Source organism: Choloepus didactylus, chromosome 2 (assembly GCF_015220235.1).
Source record: "Choloepus didactylus isolate mChoDid1 chromosome 2, mChoDid1.pri, whole genome shotgun sequence".
Lineage (NCBI taxonomy): Eukaryota > Metazoa > Chordata > Mammalia > Pilosa > Megalonychidae > Choloepus > Choloepus didactylus.
The window spans coordinates 106,548,378-106,558,143 of NC_051308.1; the positions used below are offsets into that span (position 1 = coordinate 106,548,378).

The following is a 9,766-nucleotide window of genomic DNA, read 5'->3' on the forward strand; positions in this document are numbered from 1 at the left end:
ACAGTTGAAGACTTTTAAGGCAGGAGAGAGAGAACCTTCACTTCTCCTTCAGCTAGCCAGTGTGTCCTGAGGAGTTCATCAAACACCTTCATCACAGTTGCCAGTTTGCTCCCTGCCCTATGAAATTTGGACTTCTGCATCCCCACAGTTACATGAGACACTTTTATAAAGTGTATTTATACTTTATAAATACACTTTATAAAAGGAGATATATTTACTGATACCTCTTATTGGTCCTGTTTTCCTAGAGAACCCTAATGCACTCTTCATTAGAACAGCAAGCTTATAAATTTAGTAAAAACTAGATTATTAAAATTTTCAGGTAGTTTGAAAGAAAACTACAATGTAGAATTTGATTTGCAACAATACACTTTAGTAAACAGACATATGAATTTTAGATAATTTGCCTTTCCAGAGCTACTCATTTTCACTTTCTTTTAACTATTTGTTGTCAAAATGCTTCTTTGCACCTGTTGAATGATAGTTAAAAGAATTATTCATTTACCTTTCTTAACCAAATAACTCTAAAACCTTTCCTGTATTTGGCAATCAATTACCACCTACTTAGTATAAATTTCGATCATGATTTATACAGTCATTTTAATTATTTTTACAAATCACAAGTATGACTGGTATGAAGTTAGCAATTTTATCACAAATGTTTAACTTCTCTTCCTATATAAGTCAATAAAATGACCAAAGCCAAGTTCAGATTATTATCTGTGGAAGTCCTAAACTTGAAAAGGACAATAATGTCCCATTTTCTATTGAGTAATCTAATAGTACCCCTATCAATATTTTAATGCAAACAAACAAAACACAAACAATTCACTTCCAGCATACTTCACCTTTATCTCTCTCCTACACAATCAAAAAACTGTACCAGTGTTGAGAAAGTAGGAAGGGTGATTTCAATGAACAAAATTTGAATAATTTCCTGTAATGCAGACAAAATAAATTTCAAGGGAATTCAATACAAGCAAGAGAAGGACCTATCTGGGAAGTAATTTTTCAGTAAAGTGTTGGAAATCCCAAGCATGGAGCAACTTATACAGTGATTTTGATGGACCTAGGTTGGGAGGTGGGGGTCAATAGATATCTGGAAAGTCTGTGTTCATCAAGTGGATGACCTAATAATTTTTCTCCTTGCTTCATTTGATGAATAGCATGCTAAATAAAGTTGGGATATCTAGCTACAAAACAAACAAACAAACAAACAAAAAAACCCTAGTTCAGGGTCCTACAACCAACCAAAGAAAAAAATGTGTATTGTTGATTGCCTGCAATAGATCTTGGCTACTTTTTAATTTTCCCTCTTTTTTTTTCTAGCGAAAACGGGCACTTAGCCATATGGCTAAGAAGGCAGTGGAGACTGAGCAGGGATCTCAACTAAATAGCTTATTTCTCATTTTCTTTCAACCCTGGAGAATAGCTGTACCCATTCGTATCATAAGAATCAGAATTCTCACTGAAGAAGGAAACCAATAAAAGTAAAGGGGATGCTAAAATGGGCAGCTGTGAGCAGAGAGGAGGCCTTTTGACAGAATTACAAATTTCTACCCTGCATGGCATTTGAAGCTGTATCTGTTTATTTTTGACATGAAGCATATTAAAAATAGAGAAAACCAAACAAAAACAGCAAAAAAAACAAAACAAAACAAAACAAAAAAAACACAAACAAACAAAAATTCTACCAGTACATACCCTACTTCACCAAATGTTTGCACCTCACATCTCCATGGTAACCTCCCCAGGAAATCTATATTAGTTTTCAGTGGGCAACCAGAATTCAAAAGAGAAAGGCAAACACTCCTAAATTTCCAGTGGCATGGCTTGGATAGCAAACGGACCAAGGGTGCAGGAGATTCCACAGGGACACCGTGGACTCCAACATTTGCTCTAGCAAACAACTAACTGCAAGAACTGTACTCATAAATATATACATAGTATCCAAATAATCTAGAAGAAAGAAAGAAAGAAAGAAAGAAAGAAAGAAAGAAAGAAATAAAGAAAGAAAGGGAAAGAAAGAAAGGGAGGGAGGGAGGGAGGGAAAGAGGGAGGGAGGAAAGAAAGAAGGATAAGAGGAAGGGAAGGAGGGAGGAAGGGGAAGATTTTTCTCCTTTCCCTTTTGTGACTAAAAGATGTTATGGGAAGCATATAGACCTCTTACATAATCCAACCAGAATAGTCTTCCTTCCAAAAGGATTAGCAACTAGAAAAAAAGTCAACAGATTTAAAAAAAACTACATTTTTTGAGGTGATGCTGTTTTATATCTGAACAAAAACATTAAAATTTACAATGATCTTAGGGGACCTGTGATTAGTTCAGTTCCCTACAATGATTCTTTAAAAAAGGTGGAAAGCAATTTAAGCACTATAAGATAGAGATATATGCTTTCTTTAGGCTCCAATATGTCTAGGCTCAGACATGTCTAGAAGACCAAACCCAGGGTAATGTACCCTAAAATATCCTAATAATTTATAAAAGGGTGTGTCCATTATATAAGCATTTTTAAAAGATTGTAAAAGCATCCGAAAGGGGGTGGGGAATCCAAGGATAATTTAGTTTGATAACCCTTAAAAAGTGATACATTCTACAGAACATAAAACTCGAGTAATTTACCTCGTAAGATTTCCTGACTCATTGAAAAAGTTAATTTCTGAAATAAGTTACCAAGCAGGTTTTATTACCTATCTATATTTGGTTGGTTTGTTTGGAAGGTACACATTGCCCCCTATCAAACACTGTGTATGTGCATGTGTGTGTATTTACTATGTACCATTTTGGGATATATTTTTTTATGTGACTTTACATTGAAACCTGCATTTTCAGGTATATGATGCAATAGTTGTATAAGGTTTAATATAATCTAAAACTGAGTATATTCTCTGATTAAGAGCAAATATTTGAAATAGACTCACATCAAGAAACAGAAATAATCTCAAGTATTTCTAATCTGTTTACAGAAAAATCATGCAGAAAATACAGCGTTCCCAAATGCCCTTCCCACATTGCTAAGACTTTGCAATAGTGTGATACCTTTGTGACAATTTATGAAAGAATACGATAATTACACTATTGATTATAGTCTATAATTTACATTAGGTTTCACTGTGTTGCATAGTCATGTGGTTTTTTTAAAATTTATTCTATGACATATATACAACCTAAAATTTCCCCTTTTAACCACATTCAAATATGCAATTCAATGCTGTTAATTAGGTCCACAATGTTGTGCTATCATCGCTGCCATCTGTTACCAAAACTTTTTCATCACTCCAAACAGAAACTCTGTATAATTTAAGCAATTACCTTTCTGTACTCCACTTTTAGCCTCTGGCAAACTGTATTCTAGTTTCTGACTCTACAAAGTTTCTTATTCTAATTATTTCGTATCAGTGAGCTCATACAATATTTATTCTTTTGTGTCTTATTTCACTCAACATGATGTCTTCAAGGTTCAACCATGTTGGTACAAGTATTACATTTCTTTTAAATGCTGTCTAATATTCCATTGTCTTTTAAATAACCAACTATCTCTATCTCTTTTTTTTCATGATTTTATGACTTTGTCTTGCTTTATAGTTATAGTAGACTTACAATTTTTCTTCTAATTTTTTTCTTTTATTATTTCTTTAATTTTTAAAGAAATGGGTTATAGTGTGAGGTGAGGATTTAATATTGTTTTGTTTTTGATGGATACCCAACAATGCCAAGATCTTAAATTAAATAAATCACTTTTCCTGCCCCCCAACCCCCAGTGATAAAAGCACCTTTTTCTTATGATAAAGTCTTCATGTTTTTTTCCCTATTTGTCTGAGTTATCTGTTCTGATCTTCTATTTGATTGGTCTATTCATGTCCTTTTACTATATTAATTGGAAAGTTATAGCTTTATGATAAGTTTTAATAGCTAGTAACGGAAGTTTTCTCTCAGCGGTTTTCACTTTTCTTCATGTTTTCAAACATTTACTCAGTCATATGAGCTTTTAAATTATTTTGCTTTGTTGCTCATCTTACCACAAATAACCAAACCTTATTCAATTTGTTTTTTAATGTAAAAACATTTATTACATTGGAAGTATTAATACTTTACGATAGTCAGTTTCCCATAAAGGGAAGAATTCAATTTGAGGTGGTAACTTGTTCTGGTCATAAAGTTGATGGAGCAATTTCCTCGTTTCAGAGAAGTGAGAAAAGTGAGAAGAAATTATAGAAATTTAAGCAAGTAATGGGACAAAGGAAATGCAATACAAGAAGCACAAACAAATATTTGATTTATTTTGTGGTGAGAAATAGGATATATAAAGAATTCAGCAAAATCAATAATAAGTACTTTGACGCAAAGCCCTGTGCATGTTGTCGAGAGTGAAAATTTGACATCATTCCCTCTTCTTGGCACAATTTCCAACCAACATTTTTCATTAAAATACTTTTATTTTCTCCTCATTCATTTATTCACAAACTCAACATGTTGTCAGTAAATCACATAAAATATTGTCCCATTTCTTGTGTTTATGGAAGAGGATGGGGTCCTGTCAAAACTCTTCTTTGTATGCCAGTCTCCCAACTCCACACCTGGAGAGACAGTAGCTGGATAAATTGTAATGATGATGAAAGAGCTAACAATGTTTTAGATATGAAAACCTTCCTTTGGTAATGATTCCCCTTTGACCTGTAAATCTAATGAGATGAGAGTGTAGAGGGTAACTACTAATTAACCCCATGAGGGAAGTGGCTGCTTTCTATCCTTTACTACGGGGCAAATCCTCAGTGGAGTGCACCTTCCCTTTGACATTTGGCTCAGAAACCAATGACGATGGATATAACTTCCCTTCTGGGGGGCGGAAAGGGTATTTAAGAATGCAGAAACCCTGGGAAAGGAATGAGCACCTCTGGTCTTTGGCACAGGTGAGTTTAGGTTCACTGAGTTCTTGGGAGAAAACATTCATTTCCTATGCTTAGGAAGAGAAACTCATGCTCTAAGGGTTCATTTAATGAAAATTTGGAGAGGCTTGAGTTTTGGCATAAGCTTAGGGTTAAGTTTCTAAGAAACTCCAACTCTGGAGTTTTGGACTGTGTAGATTTAAACTCAGAAATATCAGCCTGTTATTCCGACCTACTAGATTTCTTCTTCGAATGAATTTTTATACCTTCTTTTCCTATTCTTGTTTTTTTTTTTTTTTAATGGGTTTAATTACATTTTCAAGTTTGACCTAAGTTTAAAAACTACTTTTAAATACCTAATACATGTCAAGTCTTGTAAAAAATAAAAGACTGATCCTGCACTAAAAAGAGCTCATAATCTAGAGAAAGTGAACAAATAACAAGAGGATTACAATGCCCCATGGTAAGGATTATAGCAGAGGCTCCCTAGAAGACATGCAGATGAGAATAAACCCAGGTGTGTATATGTGGGTGTGGGGTTCTGCAGTTGAAAAGCTTCTTATGGGAGGCAATGGCTGAGCTAAAACTTGAAGGAAGAGGGTGAACATTTACAAAGGTAATCCCTGAGGAGTTAGTGCAGTGAGCTCTGAAAAGTACCTATAGTACAGCATGAGAGAGTGGCAGCTGGGGAATAATGGTTATATGAATCTAAAGCTTGGGAAACATACATGTGCTGAAGGTAGAGGTTATGTAAAAGTATGGAAAAAGAAGAGTTCACCACAGAGAATGTGGGAAGACATGAGATTGTGATCACAGCTGGGAAATGTAGTACATACCCATCTACAGCATGTGTAAAAGAAGATGAGTCTATAACACATAAAATAACAAAACAGTAACATAGAATAACAAAATACCTGAGAATAAGTTTCATATAGATAGAAGGCAAATCTGGAGAGATTGGTTTGATGGGAGCTATGAGAGGAAACCCACAAGATGAAGTAATTAGCAATTTCTGATACTAAAGTATAGTCATAAAATTTCCATTGCTTTAGTAATTAACATGCCATTGATCCATAGGATAGAATGGTTTCTGTATAATAGAAGGGAAAGCCACACTGCAAGTGGTTGATAAATGAACAAGATCAAAGGAGATATTGTGTATAGTATTCTTTCAGAAAGTTTGGCTATAAATAGAATGATAAGAGCTAACAACTATAGCTCATATAATACTAAGCATTTTCATATATTAATTAATTTAATCTTCAGAGCAACTCTGTTAGATAGGCACATCTACATAGGAAGAAGCTGTGGCTCAAAGATATTAGATAACTTACCCAACTGATAAGACACAGAATGAATAAGCAAACTTGTTATGTCTTACTTGAGATCACACTTTTAGTCATTATGCTATACTGTTTCCCAAATTAAAAAAAAAATCACAGGTAGGAGATATAAGCAAATTGCTAGTTATTTTGAATCTGGAAAAGTTCATAATACAAAATTCCAGGTAATTGAAATAATATTTTTGCTTATACTGTATTGATTTCCTTCTCTATTAGTTGTGTGTGCCCTCTCTGCTGGGGATATGGAGAGTGGGAACACATCAGCAGTGACTGAATTTATCTTCAGTGGGTTTCCTAAACTCCAAGATGGTAGCCTCCTGTACTTCTTCCCTTTACTTTTCATCTACACCTTTATTGTCATTGGGAACCTAATGATCTTCTTTGCTGTAAGGCTGGACACCCGTCTCCACAATCCCATGCATAATTTCATCAGTATCTTCTCATTTCTGGAGATGTGTTACGCCACAGCCACCATCCCGAAGATGCTCGCCAATCTAATCAGTGAACGAAAGACCATCTCTTTCATTGGCTGCCTGTTGCAAATGTACTTCTTCCACTCGCTTGGAAACACTGAAGGGGCCTTGCTGACTGTCATGGCCATTGACAGGTATATTGCCATCTGCAACCCACTCCACTACCCAACCATCATGATCCCCCGGCTCTGTGCTCAGCTTTCTGCAGGGTCTTGCATCTTTGGTTTCCTTATCCTTCTACCTGAGATTGCATGGATTTCCACACTGCCATTTTGTGGCCCTAACCAAATCCATCAGATCTTCTGTGATTTTACCCCTTTATTGAATTTAGCCTGTACAGATGCCTCCGTAATCCTGGTGCAAGATGTGGTACATGCTCTTGCCATTCTAATAACAGCCCTGATAATTTCTCTTTCTTACATCAGAATTATTATTGTGATCTTTGGCATTCATTCAACTGAGGGCCGCAAAAAGGCATTCTCCACCTGTGCTGCCCACATTGCCGTCTTTCTGCTGTTTTTCGGCAGTGTAGCCCTCATGTATCTTCGGTTCTCTGCTACTTATACACCATTCTGTGACACCACTATTGCTCTGACCTTCTCTGTGCTTGCTCCCTTTTTCAATCCCATTATATATGGCTTGAGAAATAAAGATATGAAAGATGCAATTAAGAAGCTCCTTTGCTCTCATAAAGTGTTTGCTGTATCTGGGAGGTAATTTAGACTACAGGTCCTTATGCAAATGGAACCTTTTCCCAGCATCTTAATCTCCACAGGGAATAGACTTTAAAATGATCATACAGTTTGTCTAATTTTATTCCCACAAGTTGGTGAATAGACTGGTAAAGAAAGTTTTCTTTGGATTTATAGAGATGATACAATAACAGTTCCTCTTCCTACTTCCCAGGAACAGTGAAATTGTCTTCTGTAACTCTAGTTTTATTTCTTTGTTTTAAATTTACTCTACCTTTAATATTAAATTTGAATATTAACACAACTCATAGGTATTACCTTTACTACTCAACTTTTTTCTCACCTTAGATATCTAATCTGTCTTTAGAACACCCTTAAGTGTCCTTAAAAAAGCATGTATGGTGCAATGAGTACATTCTAACTTTCCACAATACTAAGATGATTTGTCAAATGCCAGTAAGATACTGGACATTAAGCAGAAGCAAGGTTTACTGATACTCTAACTGCAGACTTTATTCCCCAATTCTGTTTCCTGTTAGCTACACGGATTTTGTAAAATGCATACATTGGTGTGATCTGGGTGTGATACTGTCGTCATCATGGATATCATTGACTGCATTTGATAATAGGTTAAATACCATAGAGAGAAATTTAGTGGATCAGAACCTTACCCTTGGGAACATTTAATCTTATGTAGAAACAATGGGATAGAGTGTTAATACATAATGCTTATATATATTTAGATCTATAGTACATCAGTGTAGGGTTTTCCTTCTATGCTCTGGTAATCCACCGTGACAATGAGCACAGCCCAGCTAGCTGCTTCCTTTTCAGCCTCAGCCTCATAATGCAGCCATTCCCCCAGAGAAGAGAGACATGTGGAGCTGACCTGAATCCAACCAGCCTGAGGCCCGGTGTCTGGAGCCAGAACCCAGATCCCAGAGACTTAAGTCCAACCACTGCAGCAGACTCACAGACTGATGAGGATAAAAATAAATGATTGTTGTTTTAATACCTATGTGTAAAACACTTGACAATTTACTGTACACTTATGGATTAAGGTTCCTTTGACAATTCATATATTTAATAGCTAATGTTTAGTATCTGAATCTTAATATAATCTGCTGGGGTTTATGGAGAGAGCAAAGCACACCTTACTCACAAATTGGGTGTATATATGCCTGCTCCAGCCTATCTGGTAGCTACCTGAAAGACTGACCTAAGGTGCTCAATTCCATTTTGCAAGTCTTAGAACTCACTTGAGAAGGCGAAACAAGCTAGCAGTGGAAAATTCACATAATAAAATGCTGGTGCCCAGAAGGAAAGTCTCTAGAGATCTTCTTGGGAAATTTGTGTACTTGGAGTGCCCATGTATTCAGCCATCTGTATTTACAAAGCCATGTGCATACCCGGGGCAAAACGTGTGCTTAGAGAAACTTGAGAAGATACCAAAATTTCACCCTAGGCTGTTCTCTAGGATCAGTACAAGCCTGGCTGAGCCCTGACTGAGAGCCTCGGCACACAGCCAATCTGCAAAGCCTAGGAGGGATTTCTTGTTTTTGTTGTATTGCCTAGCATTCAAGGAAATACCTGCCATAACACTCATTGAATATAACCTAAATGAACGGAGATTTTACTGACTACAACAAGGAATGTAATTTTTGCCAAAAAAAAAAAAAAAAATAGGTTTGAAAACTCACTAAACAAATAGATTTCTACAATCTTCAACGACTAAAAGAAAAGCAGCAAACAACAGAGAAGAAGAAAAATCTCAAAAATAAAAACAACATATATATATCTAGGGATAAATTTAATGAAGGAGGTGAAAAGTAAAAACATTATTGAAAGAAATTAAAGACCTAAATAAATGGAAAGACATCTTATTTTCATGGAGTAGAAGACTTAATACTAAGATGTCAATACTACCCACACAGTCTGCAGATTCAACAGTCTCTGTCAAAATTCGAGTAGCCTTTTCTTGCAGAAATGAAAAAGTCAGTCTTCAAATTCACATAGAATTGCAAGAGGCCTATACTGCCCAAACAATTTTGAAAAAGAATCAAGTTTGAGAACTCACATTTTCCTAATTTAAAACTTACTAACAAGTCATAGTAATTAAAACAGTGTGATACTGACATAAGGCATATAAACCAAAGGAATAAAATTGAGAGTCCGAAATAAACCCACACCTCTAGAGCCAATTTATTTCAAAAGGGTGCAGGATAATTCAATGGGTAAGGTATAGTCTGTTCAAAAATTGCTGCTAGGAAAACTAGATATCAACATGCAAAAAACATGAAGTTGGAATCCTTCCTCATGCATATACAAAAATCATCTAAGAATGCATAAACAGCCAAAATATAACAGCAAA

The 9,766-nt window shown here is 35.6% G+C and overlaps 1 protein-coding gene across 1 annotated transcript; it reads left to right on the forward strand.

Moving 5' to 3' along the window:
• The first annotated feature begins 6,472 nt into the window (after window positions 1-6,472).
• Window positions 6,473-7,420, forward strand: LOC119517084 (olfactory receptor 6K3). The gene has a single exon (XM_037813584.1). It carries the CDS (start codon window positions 6,473-6,475, stop codon window positions 7,418-7,420), a length of 948 nt encoding a protein of 315 aa, XP_037669512.1.
• Window positions 7,421-9,766: the final 2,346 nt, after the last annotated feature.